Source organism: Sinohyriopsis cumingii, chromosome 16 (assembly GCF_028554795.1).
Source record: "Sinohyriopsis cumingii isolate HCF-2022 chromosome 16, ASM2855479v2, whole genome shotgun sequence".
In the NCBI taxonomy this organism is placed as follows: Eukaryota; Metazoa; Mollusca; class Bivalvia; order Unionida; family Unionidae; genus Sinohyriopsis; species Sinohyriopsis cumingii.
The window spans coordinates 38,387,704-38,412,391 of record NC_142976.1 but is presented as its reverse complement, the minus strand read 5'-3'; the positions used below and the strand labels follow the sequence as shown (position 1 = coordinate 38,412,391).

Here is a 24,688-nt window from a genome sequence, read left to right as displayed (position 1 = left end):
GATATCTTCAGTCTGAGTGGGGTTATCAGTACACTTTTGACTTCCGATCCTTCAAAATAACTCTGTAGGTTCTCCACCAAGTCAGGATATCCATGCCTCAGATCATCTTTATAGCTTAGCTATAGTCCTAAAAGTCATGGTTCAGTGAGCTACTCAACCTGCTGGTCAATGAACCCAGGAGATTAATTCTGAACAGGGACCTGCTGATGCAGCTCAGGGTGTCCCTCTTACACAAGAGTCCTCAGATTTTCCACCTTCATGATCTGCTAAGACCCATTTTTGAGCAAGATTGACAACTGCATTTGGACTGATCTGGTGGCCTAGTGGTTAGAGCATCCACCTCAGATGCGAGAGGTTGCATGTTCAAACCCCAGCTGAGTCATACCAAAGACTTATAAGAATGGTACTAACAGCTGCCTCACTAGGTGCCAGCATTAAGTGGATAGTGCTAGGACTGGTCGGCCTAGTGTCAGGATAATGTGGCATGATGCTACATGCCCAGATGAAACTCATGTTGTTTTGTTTGCATGGTATCAGAACCCCCTTATGAAACTTTGAGTGAATCTTCCTTCAGACACCTAGCCCAACAGACATTTCTTCTTCTCTCCTTAGCACTGGTGAGGAGGAGTGAGATCTATGTTTTGTCAGTGGAAAAGGGTTGTTTATGGTTATGTATTACATAACTAAAATTAGTTTTACCACCCACCAAAACTACATTTTTGATTTCTTTCTTAGAATGGTCTAACCATAGGGTGACTCATTTGAACATTTTTACAGCTATGTCCAATTATAGGTTGCCAGGCCCAAATATTTTGGTTGCCTTTGATATTGAGGCCAGAAATCCTTTGAATGGGAATATGGGGTTGAAGATGACAAAAAGTGAAGGTTTTAGTTAAAGTATTTTAAAAGATAAATACAAAAAAATTATTATAAATTTTTAATAGTGTACCTTGATTTTACAGAACTGTCATCTACTTCCACCACACATCAGCCATTATAATTCACAATCTTGAGCTCTCTAAACCCTCTCTCTACATATTACTTGGTGGCAGAATCACTGATAAAGTCCCTAAACATTCTTTTTTTTTTGATCATAGTTCATATTAGTAAGACCTTAGCCATATCTGTAGTTCATATTAGTAAGACCTTAGCCATACCTGTAGTTCATATTACAAAAGCCTTAGCCATACCTGTAGTTCATATTACAAAGGCCTTAGCCATTTCTGTAGTTCATATTACAAAGGCCTTAGCCATTTCTGTAGTTCGTATTACAAAGGCCTTAGCCATTTTTGTAGTTCATATTAATAAGGCCTTAGCCATTTCTGTAGTTCATATTACTAAAGCCCTAGCTATATCAGCATTTATGTACATAAAGATTACAGTAATGTTACTGTCAGCTAAATTTTCTGCACTTGTCTACCCGTCCACATATTTCTGGATCCATGCCATTCTCACACAGGTAACGTATCAGTCTGGTCACTTTAAATAGGCTGGCTCTAAGCCAGACTAGTCATTTATAATGATGGTGACAATGTAGGTGCTGGTGCTGTGCTCTCACAATCAGTAAGGGATTATGCTGTGAATTATATTGCTTCTGCTAAATATTTTTAGCACAAACTTTGGTACAGTGGACCCCGTTTATAAGGTCATACATTCTGATTGGGAAAGCTCTTTTATGAAAGGGTAACTGAGGAGGAGGACAAAATGGTTACAATCTTTTTTTATTTTTAGTACTGACCAAAACGTAGTACAGTGGACCCCATTTATGGAGCCATACCCTCTTACAAGGCTATCAGTTTTGCTTTGAAACTCGTCTCTATAAAAGAGATGACTGCTCATGAGGACAAAATAAAATATATGGGGCAAGGGTTCCCTAATAATGGGGTGGTCTGTTGTGAGAGGGGTTATTTTCTAGTTAATGGATTATAATTCTGGAGCACACCAGGGGCAACCATTTGACTGTTTTCACTCTTCAATTCTGAATATTTAGTGGAAGATGTGATCATTTTTGGCACTGCTTGGAGAGCTGCAATGTTGATCAAACTTTGTATAATGTATCTTAAGAAACGCCCTATTAAATTTTGGTACGGGTGGTTCCTCTGGTAAGATTGTGACATCCTTAGCAACCAGATGGAAAACCCATAAATAATCTCGTCAAGCTGTTATTAATATATGAGAGATACTATAAAATGACTTTTTTCTAAGTTAGTCGTACTATCTCAGACCAGATGAGTTAGGTAGCATCTTAGCTTGATTACTTTTCACATTCATACAGAAAATATCAATGCAGTGAAGTTATTCAGTTACAAAACAGTTAAACAACATATAAAATATCACCAATTCCTATCAGATAGTTGGAAATTATCCCAATGTTTGTGTTGTCCAACTGAAGGTACCAGTTACTATTGTTGCTACTTAGACCCAAATATGCCAGTTTCTGTGGATTTCATGGTTGCAAGAAGCAATAAATTTAAAGTCCAAGCAAACAATTATCATGGTTAGGAAATAGTTTGACCTCCTTCCCAATTCATTCATTTAAGAATCCTAAATAAAATTTTCCACAAACTGCACAAAATGATTTACATGAAAATAAAAGAATTTACATTACTTTCATCTTTAGAATTTATTTGGTCAGTTAAGAAAAATTGTCCATCATCTCATGCTATACCATTTATATGTGCATACAAGTAAAATCCAGCTGCAAGCAATATCGACCCTGATCTGCCATTTATAATGTGCTGGCAGACCAAGGTCAGTGCTGTTTGTTCTGCTGGTTACTTCTAACAAACTGCTTGGACCCAGAACCATCAGTGCACTATTCAATGGCAGATCTGGATCTGTGCATGTTTCATTTGGAATTGACATACAAGTGAGTTTATGTGGAAATGACATGATGACATTTCTATTTACAGGTGCAGGAATTTATAAGTTCAGAGTTGCTGGCACATCTATATTCTAGTGGAGACCAGGTAATAATAACATATAATAATAATAACACAAATCTTAATATTCTTAGAAGATGCAGCAGAGTAAAATTCCTTTTTATAGGTCAGAGGTTGTTGGAAAAAGCAAAAGCAGACCTGCCAATCCTTACAATGTTGCCGTAAGTATTAAGAAAATTACCCTTAAAATATTGTCTTACGGCATAAAGACCAAAATTTACAGAAATATGATCATTGTCGAAAAATCTGGAAAATTTGTTCACTCATGTTTGATTTAGATCCAGGTTTCATATTAGAATTAGTGAAATTAGGGAAACATACTAACTTTACAACTGTTCCTCAGACGCTTTAAACTGCACCTATTTGTTCATGCGAAGCATCTGCATGATCAAACTGTTGATTGTAGAGTTTTTTTTTAAATACTGTCCAGCAAGCAATCATGTTTAAGACAAAGGGGAAAATAGGCCAGTTGAAAATGTTAATAATCAACACAGAAGAATAAAAAGGAGTATTCAGATTCTTGTGAATGAAAGGTGGAAAGGACACAATTACATTTATTGGACATCACATGCCAATTTGAGTATGACTCATGGCAGGAGATATGATAGTCCTACATGTAAGACTTTGACACTGATATTTATGTTTTAGGCATAAAGGTCATACTGCCTAAATAATGGCGCTGTGTAACGTGATTTGATGTAGATTAACATTGTACGAAAGTAAAATATTCAGAAAAATATCTCACACAACTGGCAGCCAGTAACGATGCTTTTCTGCAACATAAAGTCATAATGTTTTAGTCAGACTTTACATACTCTGATGTCTTTTCTATAATAAATTCAAATTCTCACAAAAGAAATGGACCTGTTTTCAAGTTTCATTAGCCTACATTTCATTTGGCTGGAATGCGGTGGAAGCCGGGAATGCCGAAATTGGGTTAAGTTGAAGTATACTTCTTTAACGAAATGAATAAAAATAATATTGAAGAAACTGTTTAGATAGCTTCGTTTCGTTCAAGATTCCCAGCTTCCAATGCATTCCAGCCAACTGAAATGTAAAAATTGCATTCTGCATTGAAATTGCATGTATTGTATTTACTTTATACCATATGTACACAAACCCCGTACAAAAAATGATTTTCAGGGTCTGAACTTTATTATAATTAGCTTCTTAAAATTACCACTTACAGGAGCAAATACAGGTAAATACTGTTGAATGGCAGGCGTGTCATCAGTTTTAATCCAGTCAGCATGTACATCAGATTCCTGTTCAGCATCAGTTTCAAACTCTCTCATTGATATTTCCAGTAACATTTCCCTGTTCCATTAATCTCATTGCTTCAGAACATTCAGAATTATTTGTATCGTAGTTAGCCATTATTTGTAGACTGAATTATGTTTTATTTGAGCCAATTTGAATTTTCTGAGTAGACCTCTTTTAGCCTAACATATGTGAAACTTTGCTAAACGCATGGTAAAATATGTCAGAATATCTTCTAGGGTCTATTGTACCAGGTAAATTTAGTTTATAACTATTCATGCCAAGATGAAATGGCCAGATGTGTAAACTGATGCTTAATTAAAATATGTCAGATGTTGTGAAAGGTACTATAGGACCTCTGCCAGTGGTGTATCTTAAGCCATGATAAACACTTTAAGGATTACATTGTACAGAGCTTGTACAAAAAAGAGAGGATGAACTTGGGAGTTGGGTTAAAAACTTCTTGTATTTAAGGATTTTAAGGTGTTTGATATGGTTTTGCCCTCTAAGATTGATTAGTAACAGTGATACATCAACAAACTTGTATTGGAAAGCTGCCCAAGTCAAAATAAAATATCAGACTTTTATCCCACGTTATGCATGTATATTGAGCCTTACATAGACTATACATATCCGGTTCTCTAGGATGGAATGAGACTATTAGGACACTCTGCCATAATGTAATTTTTTTAATTATAATGAATTGCTTATAAATCTATTCCAGAAAGGTATACTCTCTGTCTTATTTAAAAAACAAACTGATGTAAAAAAAATGTTTTATTGCCACGAAAAGATTTTTTATATTTGATTTTATTGAATTTTTCCATATCTTTTGCTCTTAATTTAACCTCTACAATTGTGGCTATGTTTTTGTTGCTATGTTTTTGTCTGTTGCTGGGCTTTGGCTTTTTCATATCTTTTAAAGGCTTGTTTTATGATCTGTGGGTTAACACTAAGATATCACAATTGAAAATGTTTTTGCATGCATCCAGTTAGAGCAGCCATAGATATGCAAAGATGTACTGGATCTGTTGACTTGTCCACATACAGATTAAGCCTTACTTTCATGGGTGCCGTGCTGTCATAATGACATAAATGTTAAACAGATAATGCACATTTTACCTTGGTTAATTTTGTTTTTGACCAATAAAGAAAGCACGTTATATTTATGCTAGTATTTCTGTTCTTTTTCCTCTTAGAATTCCATGATGGAAGAATCATTGGAAGAGGCCCAAAGAAGAGAAGAGTTGTTGAGGATGTATCATGCCACAAAGGAGGCTCTTAATATCATTGGTGATATCTCTACCTCCACTGTATCTACCCCTGTACCACCACCTGTTGATAATGACTGGTTGGATGTAGAGAGTAATGGAAATGGGGGAGGGTGAGTCATAGGACTGGGACCAATTGACAGTTTTACTGAATGACAGTTTTTGGAACAGTTATCAATGAGGATCAGTTTATTGATTCCAGTTGCCTACAAAATATTGTAAATGACAGTTGGAGATGGCATGCATCCCAGTGTTCTACTTTTGATGTGTATACATTCAATGGAGATTTACTTGACAAAATGAAAATAAAAACTCAGTTTTGATACATATTTCGATTCAAAAGAACAGATTTGCAGGTTGTTATAAAATACACGTACTTGCAGAAATTTCACATTGTTAGGCACAAACTAAGCACATGAAAAATATTCAGACTGTTTTGTATCAAGTTAAGTTAGCTGAATTTACCAATAACTTGAAAATAGCTATTGATGGTCATTTTTCCACCCTTTATTCTGGAACTGATCAAGTCAGTTGATTTGAAATACAGCTGTATTGAAATATTGATTAGATAATGGAGGAATCATATGTATGCTATGCTTGTACAGCATAAAGTTATGCTGGTCAGCTGGTTTTGGTTGGACATCAAGGGTAGTGTGCTGGTCAAAATCAAGTTAATCACATCTTGCATTCATTCAGGGGAAATAAAGTTTGAAATTGATGTTTTATTTTGATCTCTGTGGTGTTTAATATGGGCATTGTATCTATTGCTGTGTCCATCTGTCTGTCCATATAAATCTGTTTCTCAGACTAAACATTTTTATTTCTGGAGGTTGCCTCTCGAACCATTCAGAGTATCAAAGTGCCTCCATGATGCATGGTATGGAATACATTGGGGGTAAGATAGGTATTACTATGCCTGTAGTTTTGTCTGTCTGTCTGTCCATAACCAGTTTTATTTTCAGAGCATAACTAATAATAATTATTCAAGATATTTTAACCCGATTTGTACACGTGAAGCATACTACATGATACTTAGAATTTTCTACGTTCAGTATCTTTTTATGTTACCATGGAAACAAAATGTATCATAATTAGTATATAAATTGAGATTGCTGTACAAAAGGGAACTGGCAGATGTAGTATAAAAAGGGATTGATGTATTTTTGGGTACTTCATAGAGGAGTACATACAAAAGTGGGTGGAATTACACGCAACTTTGCACATGTCTGGCTGTTCCTATGAGTTATGTCCCTGCAGGATATGTGATCAGTGATTAACTGTGTATTAGAAGTAAGAGGGGAATGACTCAAGCTTTGTTTGACTGAGGGTCATCTCCAAATTAGTGGGGAGTAAGAGGGGTGTGACTCAAAATGTGTTCCTAAATAAAAATGGTGCTAATATTACATCCAAAATGGTTGCCACAGTGGCTGTCTTGAAAATGTTGTTGCTACTCAGTTGGAATGGATGGTCATATTGATATGGGGTTTCACCAAAAGGCTTTTAATGATGTCTACTTGGTCCTAAATGAAAAAAGTGTTGATCTGACTTGAATTATGTCCTCCATATTAACAAATTTGAAAATCTTGTTATTGCTGAAGAATATCACCGATGATTTTGACACTCGGCAGTTAAAAGGAAGAAATGGTTGTATCTTGAATTCCTGGAAATACTTTTTGGCCAGTTTAGTGTCAGTCTCATTGAGGAACTCTTGTTGTTATTTGCTGGAGGTAAAGAATATGATAGCTGTATGTGTCATAATTATAAATCAGTTTCATATGATTTTCAGGCGACCATCATCACCCAAACCCACTAGAGCACCAGCGCCACCTCTCCCCAATAGGCCAAGTGGCACCCAGATGGCCATGCCACAGATACCAACTCGACCTGCACCTTCTGTTCCCTCTAGACCAGCCCCTATGGCACCACTTCCTCCCAGCAATATACCACTCATTCCAGCGTAAGTATTATAGTATTATAGTTCTATACCAGGGGTCTCAAACACATGGCCCACTATGCCATATCCTGTGGTCTGCAAAATGATTGGCGTCACAAGGTGCCCTGAGAGATAACAAAGGTGGTGCAGTTCTCATACGGAATTCATGGTGATTTGAGTCTGAGACCCCTGCTCTAGAGGGATGATGGGAGAGAGGGAGAAAGAGAGAGAGAGAGACTGACTCGCAAGTCTGCATATTTGTGTGCTTTTTTACCAATAATGGGAAAGTCTTTGGTCATGTAAAGAATATGTGCTGTAAATTTAGGTATGTATGGATTGTATGAATTTTCAGGTTTCAGCTTTGTCTTTTTTTACTGCTGATGAGCTAACCTCTTCAGGTAGATTTTTTGATCTTCATGCCTATCTTGAATGAACCCAAGAACAAAACAAAAATCCCATCACACCTGAATGCATATCAAGTACTAGTTCATGTGACCTTTAACCACATCATTGTTTTTGTTGTCAGATAGTAAATATGCCTTGTCTATATCTGTAGATACATGGCCTTTACGTGAGTAGACCCTAGCTCATCAAGTCCTCATACTATTATTATATGTATGTGCATGGTCATTACATGAGTAGACTCTGTCTTATCAAGTCTTCATACTATTCTTATCTGTGTATAACTTCCACTGCAGTGCAGGTAGCATACGCTTAAATGGTAGATCAGGGTCTGTGCTTTTCATACTTGATTGAAAGGTTGTAAATTATTACAAGAATTAATAGCATGGACTCTAATAGTAAACCAGGGTACAGGAGTATGTCTCCATTGAACAGTGTTATCATGAGGAATCACTATACTTTATTTCGTTTTTCCATGTAGCAAGTGCTTGAATGTCCCAGAAATCATTTGCAGATGAGATACCAAGAACCAATACCATGCAAGTCAATTTACAGATTGCAAAGACTCAGATCTGCTGCTGTTAATGCACTGGCAAAGCTGCCTTCACATAATGGCCTCAGATCAGGGTCTGTATTGTTTGTTCTACTGATTACCACTATAAGACTGCATCGACCCAGCCTTCATTCCAAAATAAGAGAAATTGGCCAACAATAAGACACCACCAGCAACAATGTTTTGTATGCAGTTGATGTATTTTTTATTAGACATTGAGTTCTAGGCTGTAAATTAAATTACATGAAGCTGCAGATTTTTATTGACATTTTTGGAAATCAGTTTTTAAATTCTGAATCTTCTTTCACCTTATTGGCTGGAAAACAAAGAAGCACAAAATAAGAAACAACTGAATAAAGTTGTACGAAACCGGAGAGTAAGAGATTCAAAATTTGTGAATTAAATATGAATTTATCACTTATGTTGGCACACAAAATATGTGATACTTCTTGATCTTATGTTGGTATGAGGATTTAGAAGAATTATAAAAAAAATATGTAAATTCATTTTTAAAAGCATATTTTATACAATGATTGAAACAATATTGTTTGAAAACAACAATAGCAGGAATCATTGTTAAGTCTCTTCTTGCAGTCCAAATAGGTGAGTTTTTAGAGCACTCTTGGATGAAATCACAGTGTCATTGTGTCTAAGTTCAAGAGGCAGTTCATTCCAGACAGATGAGCCATGGTTTGCAAATGAACATTGTTCGTAGGGTTGGTTTTTGTTGTTGGAATATTGAGAATATGAGTGTCAGAAGAGATGCCTATGTAGGTAGAGGTCAGATAGGAATTTTGGACAGGAGGCTGTCAACGAAATATAGCATAGAAAACTGATTTTGTGTATAATTCTGGAGTGAGTGGATAGCCAGTGGAGTGTACAAGACAGGGTAGAGAAGTTCTCATTCTTGGTTCTCTACAGATGATCCATGCAGCTGTGTTTTGAACTTTTTGGAGTTTCTCGAGTAGATGTTGAGATGAACCAGATATAAGTGTATTACAGTTAAGTGTAAGGAATATGATAGTGTTTTAGTGGCATTAATTGAAAGAAAATTGTTGACTCTAGCTGACAGATATCAGCTCAAGGTATGCCACCTTGCATTTGTTCATAATATAATGAGAGTACTGTCAAGAGTGACACCCAGGTTTTGAATTAACTGTATGAATTTAATGATAGTTTTGCTGATAATTATTGTTTAAGGTAAATGATTGAAATGAAAAAGCCTTTGTTGGCAATCTGTATGGCTTCAGTTTTATCATCATTCATCTGCAGCTTTTCACATGTCATTCATGACTTCACATTCAAAATGTACCTCTCTCCATGCCTTGGATTTGTACATTTGGGTGTCATCATGATACAGTTGGTGAGACACCAGATGATTGTGACTGAATATTTAGAAGGAAGAAAAGAGTCCAAGAACTGAACCCTGTGGAATACCAAAATGTTTGAAATTTACAGACAAGTAGGACTTGAACCATAGTAAGCTGTGTCATGAATACCAAATACATGCTGGAGACAGTGAAGTAATATATCATGGTCTATTGTGTCTATGCTGCAGACAAGTCAGGGAGGGTGAGGACTGTAATCTTCCCACTTTCCAAAGCAGAGATCATTAACTATGCCCAGAAGGACAGTTTTGGTACAGCGGCCATAGTCATATGTGGACTGTAAATTGCTATATAAACCAAACTACTTAAATTCAGATGAGATACAAGAACAACTGTTTCTAAGATTTTGGACATGAATATGAGGTTAGAAAGAGGGCAGTAGGCTTTTTAAATAATTAGGGTCAAGAGTTGGCTTCTTCAACAGTGGCTGTACATTGGTATCTTTGACAAATGACAGATATTCACTTAGTGAGAGAGAGGCATTAATAACATCAGTTAGTGAAGGCTGAATTGAATCTAATCACTCAAACAGCAGTGATGTTGGAATCAGATCAAGTTTGCATGACTTTGGTGTGCTCTTTGTCAGGATTGTATATAAAAAAATCCATAGAGACAGGCTCAAATACTTTTGACGATTGCCTCTGAAATTCTTTATCACAGCTATGTGGTGATGATGAGTTGGTTGAAATTTTGTTGTTGGGTTGATCTCTAATGGTTTGTACTTTAATATCTTCCCTGGCATAATTGATCTAACGTCTTAGACATAGACTCACTGTTTAATGCTTTGGCCTGATTTAGGGTCATATCAGCATAGAGTTGTAACTCAAAGACTTCTTACAATGATTAGTAGCTCCTATATGAACTTGTGCTGGTCTGACAGCTTGTATGGCCACCACAGCAGCCATCTTGAAAATCTGAACACTATTCCTCCTGAATGATGGTCATATCAGTATGAGGTCACACTAAAATATTTTTTTAATGTATAATTGGTGGTCAATAAAAATGGTGCTGATCTGATGTCTAGCATGCCACCAGATTGGCCAGCTTGAAAATATTATTATTACCCCTCCTAAATGGATAGTCATATTAGCATGGTTTAAAAAAAAAAAAATGGTTTCTTTTGTTGTCTTGTGGATCCTAATGGTCAGACATTTAGTATGGATGTCACAGTGTTCATCTTGAAAATCTTGTTATTACAGTTTCTCCTGAAGGAATGGTCATAACAGCATGGGGTTTTCACTGAAAGACTTCTTATGGTGTCTGGTTGGTCAGAAATGAAAATGGTGCAGATTTGATTTTTAACATGGACCGCTCTGGTGGCCTAATGGTTAGAGCATCTGCCTTGGAAGCAGGAAGTCGTGGGTTAGAACCCTAACTGAGTCATACCAAAGACTTACAAAATGATACTAACAGCTGCCTAGCTAGGCACTCAGCATTAAGAGGTTAGTGTTAGGACTGGTCGGCCTGGTGTTAGGATAATGTGACTGGGTGGAACATCATTACTACATGTCTGTGGCATGATGCCCCAGTGCTAGACATCACTTTAAACTGCCACACTGCAGACATTGTAGCAATATGACTGCAAAATATTTAAAGCTACATTCAAAATCTTAATCTCACACACACACACACACACACACACACACACACCCCCCTAACATGGCTGCCAAAATGGCTACCTCAAAAATTGTGTTATCACTACTTTTAGAAGGTTGGTCATTTTGACATTATGCTGTCATCTCAAACATTCTAATGATATCTAGTTGGTGCTAAACCGAAATGGTGCCAATCAGATACTGAGTATGGCCACCATGATATCCATCTTGAAAATCTTGCTATTGTAACTTCTCCAAAATGGAAAGTCATATCAGCTTGTTGTTTCCACTAGAAGACTTCTTATGATGCCTTCTTGGTTTGTCCTAAATGAAAATGGTGCCAGGTTGAATTCGAGCATGTCAATCGCAGCAGATAATTTGAAAATCTTGTTTTTGCTGAAGAATATCAAAGATAGTTGCAACACTCGGCAGTTAAGGGTAAGAATTGAATTCCTGGAAATTCTTTTCAGCCAGTAGAGCATCATTCCCTTCAAGGGTCTCTTGTATCTGCATTATTTAACTTTTGGATGTAGACTTCCTGGTTAAAAACCTTGCTAGCAGAGTTGTACAAAAAGCTTGACAATGAAAGTGAAATTTGGCAATCATATTAGTAAATATGTGCTCATGAGCTTGTTAGATTTTATGCTTTAAGATATGTGTGTGTTTTCATGTTTTGAAACAATTTTGTGGAAACTTTGTTAGCAGTATTGTACAAAAAGCACTTGATGGAGACAAAATTAAATTTGATTGCCCCGTTTAAATGAAGATATATCAGTGACCTGGATATATTGTCATGTTACTAAGTGCCCAGTTGAAATTCATAACTTTATATAGAGGACCAACCTGGTAATATTTTCATGTTGCTAAGGCAGTTGTTCCAGTTTTGTCATAAATTTTGTGAGCTCCTTCAACATTGTCTTTTTTGTTGCCACTTCAAGCCAATACATGCTGTATAAATATAATTTCTAATATTTTTCTGTTTCTTTTTCTTTTAGTAAAAATAATATGCATGTTGCTTAGAGATAATAATACTGTATGCGTTTTATTGCATTAGTTTTTTTTATAATCTGGTAATTATTTTGAAACATTTATATCTTGTGCATCTGCATTTTAATTAGTGAAGAAATAGTTGTCAGTAATCCATTAGGGACATTTTCAAAATATTTTGACTATGCAGAATATTGTTGAGCTCTATTTTATTACCCCAGAAGAATAAATTTAATCTAAATTTAATTCATTTATGTCACTGATAACAAGATGTTAATGAAAATCCACCGCACCCCATATAAACACATTGTTCTTAACAGTTATTACTACACCTAAGAATAAGCAATAATTTGTATTTCCACAATAATGTCATTTATAAGGTTAGTTATGTTATATGCAAGTAGTTAGAAAGACGTATCTAACCATTTTTTGTTTTTCTAAATATCAAATTGTAGATAGTAGATAGTCTCCATTCATTTTATATTAGCAATCAGCCACCACTTTTGCTGTGCATCTCTTCATAGACTGGTTATTTAAATTTTTGTTTCACTTTGTAACAAATATAATTGAAAATCAAAATTGGGTTCCAGCCTAAAGAAAATGTATCTTTTACATTCTGTTGTTCTGCACTTTTTGCACAAGGTTAAACATTTAAAGAAAAGATCTTATGTGATAATCCATTTTACAGAAATGGGAATGTATACAATTTGTAGTAACTTTAAAGGACTTACTATATTTACTTTGATATCTAAAAGATGGAGGTTTTGGTTTGAGTTTACTTCTGATGTATATATATTACTTGATTGCTAGCTGATGACAATCCTTTGAGAACTTTGGATATAAATTATTTTGAAAAAAAAGAAAACCAAGCCAGTAACATTAAAAAAAATGATTTGCCTATTTAAAATTTCATAAAAGCACTTTGATGACATATCAATGGCTGTACTTGTGAAAAATGTGTTCAGTATTCAGAGAGCTTGTATTCACTAATGCAGATTTTCTAAGTACGGAGGAGCAGTCATTTTCATCAGCTATCTACATCATTTCTAAAAAGTTGTCACAATTAAATGTCAACTCTTGTAGGTGAGAGGCAAGTATGTTGACTTGATCTTCATCATGAAAATTGTAGAGCAGACTGCTTCCCCTCTTTAAGCAGTGCACTGAAATGCAGATTAAAACTGACAGAACCCGTCTAAGGAGAATGACACTGAAAAAATTGCTGTTGTTAATGTGTACTTCATAAAGATTATTGAACACTGTTATGTAAAATTAAGCATGAAGCATGTTGCATTATAACTGGATTTTCATGAGCTGGAGATCTGGATTTTATTGTTACACTAATAGATATTAGAGCTGTGCAATACCACTGATTTAATACAAAACATGATACATGTATATACCTTATTCTGTTTCTAAATATGATAAATTCATCTTTATTGTTACATCTTTACATTGTTTTAAATTTTTCTTATAAAGACACAACTAATGGCCTGGACGAATGGGGGGGGGGGCAGCTTATCTGCGGGCCAGTGTGTAAACTTGACAGTTTTTAGGTCTTTTTGTTGACTACTGTAATGGCTGTAAATCTTGGGACACGAAACAGTAATTTTTTCCATGTCCTAAGACATAAGCATGTAAAAATAGTAACTTTTGATGACCCAACAATTATTAAACTGTTATAAAGTACTATGATTAATTTTGTTATTATTTTGCATGTGCATATTTTCTGATTTCTCCAACATGAAGTTAAATAAAGGTAAATACAGACTTCATAATTCGAGACCGGTTGAGTTTACAAGGGAGACCATACTGAACTATAATGTATAGTACTTACACAGTGCCAAGTATAGTACTTACACAGTGCCAAGCATGCATATTGTCACTTAAATCCTTACTTATTCCCAAACATAGATGCACATTTTGCTTTATTCATTGTTTTGACCAAACTGAATTCTTTCCAGTAACATATCAGCTAGTCCTTAATAGCTGTTTCCTTTACGTTGACTCATTCACTCACAAGTTACTCATATTCAGTGATATAAACGATTTTACAAATTGAGGTAATATTTTAAAAAAAGTATGCATTTATATTTGGACAAGGCACATAACCATTATAATTTACATGTTCATGAAGAGTGGTAATAATAAAGGCTGAAATTCTCATAGAGATCATCTAAGATCAACATCAATCAATTTTAGTTTTGTTTTAGCTGAACAAACATATCTTTCCACACAGTGGTAAGCTTGATGTTTCAGTGTCTCCTATGTTGATAGTCGGCGAATTTGTTTTTCATTTTGCAACAGCAGTACATGCCAGTTAATCATTTAAACCCCGATACTAACTTGTAATAAGAGTGAATTTTGACCGGTAACGATATCAGTTTAACATTGGTATAAATGGTATAAAAATGCCAAGTGTTCACTCGTGTAAGTTTCTTTCATTGTTGTTCTAGGGTTTAACGCCATTTTTCAGCACAAGATAGGTTATATATGGCGGCCAGTGTAACTGGTGGAGGAAGAACCCTGGAAAACCCAGGGAAGAACCACCAACCCACGAGAAGCTACTGGCAGGCTTTCTCACGTACCCACGCTAGCTGAGCCTTGGACTCAAACCCATGCAGACAGAGGTGAGATGGCAGTGATCCGGAATGATGAGCGCTTTAGACCACTCAGCCACTCAGGGCCCCAGTTTCTTTCGTGGGAATGGAGCTATAACATATGGAGTTACAGCATTCGTAGTGATCATTCTTGGGATTGAAATTAATTGTGGATAATTTTATTTGTGGTTTATTATTTATTATTATATAGGTTTAAAAAAATCAATAATTTACGTGAATAATGTTGCAACTTAACATTCTGTTTAGTGAAGAAGCAAATTCTTTATACTAAAATAATTATTTCGTCACAACAATAATTCAAAGGTAATACAACAGAACATATAGGACTTTTCTTGTTTAGAAGAAATGAAAATTGAAGACAAAATGTAATAATCAGGAGTTCTATGCAAAATTCAGAAGATATTATGAAATAGGGAGGTAGGCGTGGAGCAACCCCAAAAATCGGTAGTTTTTTTTCTTCTCCTCCCAGTGTGAAAGTTGACAGGTATGGTGTAAGGTCACTTACATCAAAGCAAACTACAACTCACCTTTTACAGTATTGGCATAATTTCCGAAGCATTATTTCCGAAACTTTATAAGAAACAGAAAATTAAATAACTTTTCAAACAAGTTTATACCATTTCTTTTTAATAATCATGCATGCCAACCTTGAGATAAGTATACATGTAATTTAAAAAAAAAAAGTTTGCCTAAAGAAATGCATTTAGAACTTACCTCGTGCATCTTGAGAGGCCTCGGAGATGTAAGTCAGCTTATACGTGGGTCATGCACTTGTTAGTGTTTATACCTGTTCAATATGAGGGTCAGCTTATATGCGAACTGGCTTATACGTGAGCGTGTATGGTACATTGAATTTCGCCTACAGTTTTGCCTGAACTATACCTGTCTTCTTTTACTACACTGATTCTTTCCTTCATTTTTGCCTGAACTTCACCTGTTTCATTTACTCTCAAACTATTTCTTACAACAAATTGAGCCCACCCTACTTTTTCACAAAAAGGTTGTGGAAGGGCTGATATGTTTAATTGGCATGAAAACGACTTTTTCAGGACCAAAATGACTGGTCAGTCTGCAAGGGATATCAGGCTCTGTATGCTAAAAAGGTGTCAACTGGAAACTCATACTGAGTTAAAGCTCAGTTCCCAAACTCAGATATAATCTGTGGATGCAACTATGTCATCAGAATTCGGAAGTCTAACAAAATGACATATTACTAGTATAGTCTCAAGAAAAAATTACATATGCATAGAATTTTAGTGAAAATTTGTTTCCTTTGTAGAATTGCTAAAATGTTACACAGATTTAAATTTGGTGATACAAATTAGGTATTTCATCAGTAGTGTCACAGCTCTAATATATATATTAATTGTAAGGAAGAGCATTGTTAATGTATTACATAGTTTAGCATGTGTACTTTTCTTGTCATGTATATTTGCCTGTATCAGCTTTTGTATGTATTATCCTTATTTATTTTTTTACAGTGGTTCTAAAAGGTAATCAGCTAAGTTATATTTATCAGTAGAATTAACCATACCCAGTTTTCTCAACTTTGTGATGCTTGTTATATGAACTTAGTGCTATGGAATGGGTTTGTCTATAACTATGCACATTACTTACAAAAGCATTTTTTTTCTTTTCTCTTTTAATGTTCTCAACTAAACATATTAAAATGTGTAGTATTACATATAGTTACTTACATTACCAAAACAGCAATTTTGTGGGCTTATATGTTTTTGCATGGCCAAAAATAAGCAGATGTCTTAATGTTCAAGGACAGTGGTTCTCAAAAAAACTTTCAGGGTTGGGGGTGGGGGGCAAGATTGACCTTATTTCATTTGTTTCTGGTAGTCAGCCAATTCAAGACTGTTTGCATTTTGGTTTCAACAAAATTAGAATCTTTGTAATCTGTATGTCATTTAATCTAGACAAGTTTTGGATAGTTGGTGTCAGAAAATTCTGCCATCGAAACAACTATTTGTAAATGTCAATTAAGTGTGTGATCTGCTGTCAGAACTGCACACATGATTGTCTCACAGTTTGTAAGATTGTACTGTTTAGCTTTTGGTAGATTGCAGTGGTACAACTAATGTCTTCATTTAAAAGTCCAAAAATGTTGTTACCTTCATTTTGATTTCCTCATTAATAATCCAGATTATGACAAGCTGTGAAGAGCATTAAGTCTTCAATGCAAACACAGCCATTAATCTGCCAACTCCAGAAACAAAATTGAAAGGTCGATCTTGCCTCATCCTACTATCACCCAAAGTTTTTCAGCAATGTTTGGAATTACATGTATATTCTTTGTCTCTAAGTTTTTACACAAAAATAATTTTTTCAGTCCATAAAATGTAGGGTAAAGATGGTACTTAACTTCCTCTCTCTTTTAAAATGTCAATTAACTTGTATTTTGAACAAGTTGTTGAATGGCTATGACATGACATTCTATAGGATTAGTAGATAGCATAGTTCCACTAACTGGTTAAGGACCTATAACTGGCATCATTAAAATCACATCATGTTAAGTCACTTGTATCATGAAACCTAAAACCAAACTTTTGAAGTTACTGTTTAGCTAAGCTCCACCCTCCTAATCACTAGTTGTATGAAATGGAGGTGTACTTTTACCTCAGTGAAGGACAGAAACACTAAATACAGACCAGAGAGAAGAAGGAGTCAAGATTAAAACTCACAGGAGCAATTCAGCCAGATGATAAACTCTCAACACATTTTGAGAATGAAATGCAAATTATATATATATATATATATATACACACACACACACATACATACATACAGAGAGAGAGAGAGAACTGCATTAAATAAACAAAGAAAAAAATATTAGAACAGAATTAGAAAGAGTAAAGAAAAAGTATTATACTATGATGTCTAGTTTTATAACAGGAATATGTGACCTTGCATTTGCATTGAATCATCAGCTTAAAACATTTACAGTGTATTCAGGGGAATAGCTAAGTTGAAATAAAGCTTATGTACTTATTTGCACTGGTAAGAAAATCCATGTACCAATCCATTCACAAATAATATGCAGCTACCTGATAACACCAGCACAGCTATGAAAACAAAATCCTTACATCAAAATTAAAACCATATATTCAAGAGCAACAACTGCCAGTCTGTTCCGTCTGTCTGTAATGTATGTCATTATGTCATTCCTTGTAATACTGTTCTGTTCTGCTGTAACCATTCATATTCACCATGACAGATATACAGAAATTCTTACATTTCTTTGTGAAGTTCCAATTCAAATTTTTCTGTTTGAAATAAGACCATTTCAGCAAGAGTACAAAATGAAAAATGGGTTAATGTCCAGTATGAGAGATAATAGAGTTTTAGATGGCTACAAGCAGGCCATACTTCAGGTCAGCTGAGTGGTATAATCGATCACAGTGTGACATTTGTGCACATAAGCGAAAGGAGGGTGGTGGAGCTTGCAAATTTCAGTGACCCATAGTACAAGCCACATGGAGAACAGATCATGTGTAGTATCCAATTTAACTAATATCCTATGCTATGTCTGCTCTCTGAGCTAAATATTCTTTTTATATAACTTCTTGAAATTTTATGACTTAACTTAATGGATGTTCATATTTGACATATTCCTAGACAGTGTTGGGGGATTTCTGAGACTTAAATAGTGTTTTGAGGTCCAAAAAGGGGTCATTGCATATTACCCCCAAAATTAATGTTATAAAATTGAGAATAAGCTATTTTTAAAAAAATAAGCCTCTATAAAATAATTGGAAATTTAAATCGAATAAAAGAAATGGAATTGTCAATTTTCTTAAGGGCATTTAGTATACTTACAGTCTTACACTTATAGTCTTAGTGTTTTCAAATATCTACACCATACTCGTGTGCAGACATTCACATAATCACAACCACACTGACATTAAATAAAAAATAAAAACAAGAAGCTGTCCTTAAACTCCGCTGGATGGCTAAACATGCTTAATTTTATGCAGTCTTTGCTGCTTTCAGTAATTCAGTAGGGGATTCGATTGTAATGCATAGTTCATTAGTGTTCATCTTTGTACTCACTAGAAACTAGATGGTAGTGTTGTTCAAACTTCCTTGCCAGATTCTCTTGGAGCATCTTGTTCAGAACTGAGTTGTTCATGACAACCATAACGTTAACTTTGTCAGAACTGTATCTGATGCACTTTGACCATGAGATCTGCATGTTTTGGCTTTATAGAAAAATAAATGTATGTATCACATTTGTAAATTTCCATTTCGCTGGGGAAAGGGGGAGAACATAGTATTACAATTTTAATGGGAACTTGACAGGTGATACAGCAGTAATACACACCTCTGTTCAGTTCGGGTGTTAATGCTTTATTAACACAAATCAACTGTGCAAACACGCTTGTGTGCTTATTATTGTCTTTCATTCAGTCTGTTTCATGGTTAAAATCACCCTGAAAAGCATGTGTCAATTAATAGTTATTATTCTAACAAGATTAAGGTAACAAATAATAAAGAGAACTAATCAGAATGTTAATTCAGGTTGTTGAATACATGAAGTTGGTGCTTCTATTTTGACACACATTTATGGCAATATGTTGTTTGCAATATGTGCAAAGAATTAAATGTTCCATCTTGCTTCTGTGTTTTAGAAAGTAAAACTCTGTCAACCTACCTTCAGCTTTGAAATTTATTTTTCTGGGGTTTCCTAAATCACACTCTTAAAATAATGAATCACTTTTGAACACTATTCAACTGCTGAAATAATTATGTTTTGCATTTTATATATGGAAAAAATTCCAGCTTAAGAGTAATGTCACTTCTGATCACAAACTTTATTAAGGTTGGCTTCATCATTCTCATTCAACACAGTGATGTGTAATAACATCACTGTTCTTTACCATGTCTCTTTGATGTCTGAAGATAACTTTAGATGAATTGGGTTGTTCTGTTTTGTGTACTTCCCTTCCTTATGCAAATCAGCTAAATGGACTCTCCTACAGCTGAATTTGACATGACACATTACCTTAGCTATTGTCTGCCAACTAAATTATCTCTGAACAATTGTTGTTTTATTTTTGTATGGATCTCATGAACATGTTTATGAAGAGGGAGCACCGTCAGTTTAGATCAATAGTCTCAGAATAATTTCAGTTCCTTTGTCTCAGAAATATTTCTTTAGTCTCAGAATCATGATTTCATTAGTCTCAAAATTATTTTCAGTTTCATTTCCTTTGTCTAAGAATCATTTATAGTGTCTCAGAATTATTTCAGACATCTTAGAATCATTTCTGTAGTCTCGGACTTATTTAAAATGTCTTAGAATCATTTCTATTGCATTAGAATAATTTTGATAGTCTTATAATTATTTCCATAGTTTCAGAATCATTTAAATTGTCATGGAATTATTTCAGTAGTCATAGAATTATTCAGTAGACTCAGAATCATTTCCATTGTTTCAGAATCATTTCAATTGTCATGGAATCATTTCAATAGCTATGGAATTGTTCAACAGGCTCAGAATCATTTCATTTGTCATGGACTGCTCCAGTGGGTTAGTGGTTAGAGCATCCGCCTCGGATGCAGGAGGTTGTGGGCTCGAACCCTGGCCGAGTCATACCAATGACTTTAAAAAATGGTACTAACAGCTGCCTCACTTGGCGCTCAGCATTATGAGGTTAATGTAGGACTGATCGGTCTGGTGTCAGGATAATGTGACTGGGTGGGACATCATGCTACATGTCTGTGGCATGATGCCCCAGTGCTAGACATCACTATAAACTGTGACACTGCAGGCATCGTAGTGATATGACTGAAATTGTTTTAAAGCTATGTTAAAAATCTAAATCACATACATTCATTTGTCATGGAGTTATTCAACAGGCTCAGAATCATATGTTTCAGAATCATTTCATTTGTCATGGAGTCATTTCAGTAGCCATGGAATTGTGCAACAGGCTTAGAATCATTTCCATTGTTTCAGAATCATTTCATTTGTCATGGAGTCATTTCAGTTGCCATGGAATTGTGCAGCAGGCTCAGAATCATTTCCATTATTTCAGAATCATTTCATTTGTCATGGAATCATTTCAGTAGGCATGGAATTGTTCAACAGGCTTAGATTCATTTCCATTGCTTCCGAATCATTTCAATTGTCATGGAATAATTTTATTGGTCATAGAATTATTCAACAGGTTCAGAATCATTTCCATAGTTTCATCATAATTTAAATTGCCATGGAATTATTTCAGTAGTCATAATTATTCAGTAGGCTCAGAATCATTTCCATTGTTTCAGAATCATTTCAATTTTAATGGAATCATTTCAGTAATCATAGAATAAATTCATCTGGCTTAGAATTGTTTCCATAGTTTCAGAATTATTTGAGTTGTCATGGAATCATTTCAATAGTCATGGAATTATTCAACAGGCTCAGACTCATTTCCATAGTTTCAGAATGATTTCTGTTTTCTCAGAATCATTTCCATTATCTGAGAATTATTTAAATAGTCTCAGAATCATTTCCATTATCTGAGAATTATTTAAATAGTCTCAGAATCATTTCCATTATCTGAGAATTATTTAAATAGTCTCAGAATCATTTCCATTATCTGAGAATTATTTAAATAGTCTCAGAATCATTTTGGTGTTGTCATGATCATTTTAATAGCAGCAGAATCATTTACATATTTTCAGAATCATTTGAGTGGTCTCAGGATTGTTTCAGCAATTTTAGAATCATTGCCATTATCTCAGTTGTTTCAGTATTCTTAGAATCATTTCCATAGTCTCAGAAACATTTCCATAGTTTCAGAACCATTTCAATTGTCATGGAATCACAGTAGTCATATAATTATTCAGTAGACTCAGAATCATTTCAGTTATCATGGAATCATTTCATTAATCATAAAATTATTCATTATTCCCAATCATTTCCATAGTTTCAGAACCATTTCAATTGTCATGAAATCATTTCAGTAGTCATATAATTATTCAGTAGGCTCAGAATCATTTCCATAGTTTCAGAATCATTTCTGTTGTCATGGAATCATTTCAGTAGTCATGGAGTTATTCAACAGGCTCAGAATCATTTCCAGAGTTTCAGAATCATTTCAGTTTTCTCAGAATAATTTCAGTTGTCATGGAGTTACTCAGTAGGCTCAGAATTGTTTAACAAGCTCAGAATCATTTTCATAGTTTCAGAAAAAATTCTGTTTTCTCAGAATCATATCCATTTTCTCAGAATAATTTCAATAATCTCAGAATCATTTTGGTAGTCTCAGAATAATTTCAAAGTGTCAGAACCTTTTCTGTTGTATTGGAATTATTTAAATAATCTCAGAATAATGTCCATTGTCTTAGAATCAGCTCAGTGGGATTTGAATAATTTCCAATGCTGTTTAATCATTTTGATCATCTCAGAATTGTATCTCATTTCCAGAGTTTCGGAATAATTTCCATTGTCTCAGAATCATTTCTTTTGTCTCAAATTCATTTCATTTGTCTCAGAATCATTTTCATCATCTTGTAATCATTTTGATTTCCATTGTTTTGAAATCATTTCCACTGTCTCCATATTTTCAAAATAATTTCCATTGTCTCTAAATTATTTATATTATCTCACAATCATTTTCCTGGTTTCAGATTCATTTCCATTGGTTCAGAATCATTTCCAGTCTCAGAATGATTTCACTATTTTCAGAATCACTTTCAGTCTCAGAGTGATCTCCATTGGTTCAGAATCATTTCCAAAGTTTAAGAATAATTTCCATCGGTTAAGAATAATTTCCAGCCTCAAAATGATTTCAATATTTTCATGATTTCCATATTTTCAGAATTATTTCAATAGGTTTTGAGTCATTTCTAGTCTCAGAATGATTTCCATATTTTCATGATTTCCATATTTTAAGAATTACTTCAATAGGCTATGGATCTTTTCCAGTCTCAGGATCATTTCCGTTGTTTCAGAATGATGTCCATAGGTTCAGAATCACTTCCAGTCTTAGAATGATTTCCATATTTTCAGAATTATTGCCATTGTCTCAGAATAAGTTCTGTAGTTTCAGAATTATTTATTTTAGTAATTTTTTTTGTCTCAGAACAATTTCCTTAGTTTTAAAACCATTTCCAGCCTTTGACAGAATCATTTTGATATTGTACAGTTGACTCACTTACTTGTGCTTGATATTTCCAAGTTACTGTTACATGATTTCCAAGTTGCTGTCCTCATGAAAAATGAAACTTACACAATACCACTCCTGCATTATGCATTTTGAAACTTACAATTAGTGTATGTCTGTTAAAGAGAAGCCAAAGAAATGTTCTTATACAAAACTCGAAGGAAAAAAAATATTTAATATTGTACTGTATAGTGAATTGAGTTCTACACCACAGACTGTAAAATATATGGTCAAAGGTCAGGATAGAATATGTTATTGACTAAAGAGCTACTAGTATTTTAAGAAAATAATGGCTTCTACACATTAAACTTAGTTCAAGTCAGCATAGCTTGATGAAAGTTCAGGTGATTGAAACCTTTTGGTCAGTAATCTCCAGAGTTGCCCATGCCATACTAGCACTTACATAAAAGCCTAATTTGCAATATGTGGTCTTACGCTATGTAACAGAAAGAAGCGAAACCAACAAGTTTTGTAAAATTCAACAAATGTATTTCCATTGAAAACAAAGTTAAAATTTAAGAGTAAACCTAGTTGTAAATCCCAAATATTCCTAAATGTTCTATCCTAAGTCCAGAAGTATGTTGTTCCAAATGAATTCCAGTATTGAATATGCTGATGTACCAATAGTCTTGAATAGGTTGATGTACCAAAAAATTTTGATGTATCACAATGATATAATCCAGAATGTCTTTGAGTGAATTCACAATAATCCCAAAATAGTGTTTTAGTCTGAAAAGTCAGTGAGCTCTTTGTAATTCCAATAAATAATTTAAATGATTCCTCTCAGATTATATCAGTAAATAATTCCACAGACTGAACTTATGACAGGAATAAATAACTTTGTTTACCACAGCCTTATATAAAATTCTAAGACACAATAAAATGACCATGATGTGGGTCACACTTTTGCTTCCAGAACATTCCAAGTTTGCAAATAAGGTTAGACCTTCAACTCGTATATCAGTAAACAGTTTATTTACAACTAAGAAACATGATCAGACAAGAAAGAGAATAGTCAGGTAGGCCAAGCCTCTACCCTCAGTTATGGACAAATGTCAAGCACATAATACAAATTAAATCTACATAACACCTGTTAAACACAGGGTGGGCTTATAATGTGCTGCTCACATTAACCTTGTTCTTATTATGGTGATGAACTTTTATGATTGATACAGGAGTTTACATACTGGGGTATTATGCAAAATTATGATGGAAAATGTTTTGTTGGACAATTCATTTATTTTACAAGTTGTCTCACCATGTAATAATGAAAACTCGTGAGATTTTTATTTTTGTGACTTAATGGCTTTGCTAGCACTTGCATATGGTTGAATGATTACGGGTTTATTTATTTGACTTACTGGCTTTGCTATCACTTACATATATTTATGTGATTAGGGGTTTATTTATTGACTTATTGGCTTTGCTAGTATTTACATTTGGTTGTGTGATTATTGGTCTTGATGGCTTTGCCAGCATTTGCATATAGTTGCGAGATTAGTGATTTCCATAGAATAAAGAATGTCGGAAATATTCATTTATGAAAGTTCTTTAAAATGTTTTAGGTGTAAAAC

General features: G+C 34.4%; 1 protein-coding gene across 6 annotated transcripts in view; it reads left to right on the top strand.

Annotated features, from left to right (window-relative positions):
• Positions 1–24,688, top strand: part of LOC149780242 (dynamin-1-like) — a 129,506-nt gene that overhangs the window by 93,885 nt on the left and 10,933 nt on the right. For 5 of the 6 annotated variants that reach the window (XR_016415034.1, XM_089937014.1, XM_089937015.1 and 2 more), the window contains exons 16-18: positions 2,913–2,969; positions 5,402–5,586; positions 7,260–7,430. Coding sequence is in view for 5 of the 6 variants with exons in the window: in XM_089937014.1 (XP_089793140.1) it covers positions 2,913–2,969; positions 5,402–5,586; positions 7,260–7,430 (413 nt within the window). In the remaining variant the exon portion in view is untranslated. Of the gene's footprint in view, positions 1–2,912; positions 2,970–5,401; positions 5,587–7,259; positions 7,431–7,962; positions 8,092–24,688 lie in introns of those variants that run through there. The other variant, XM_089937017.1, reaches the window with a different exon arrangement.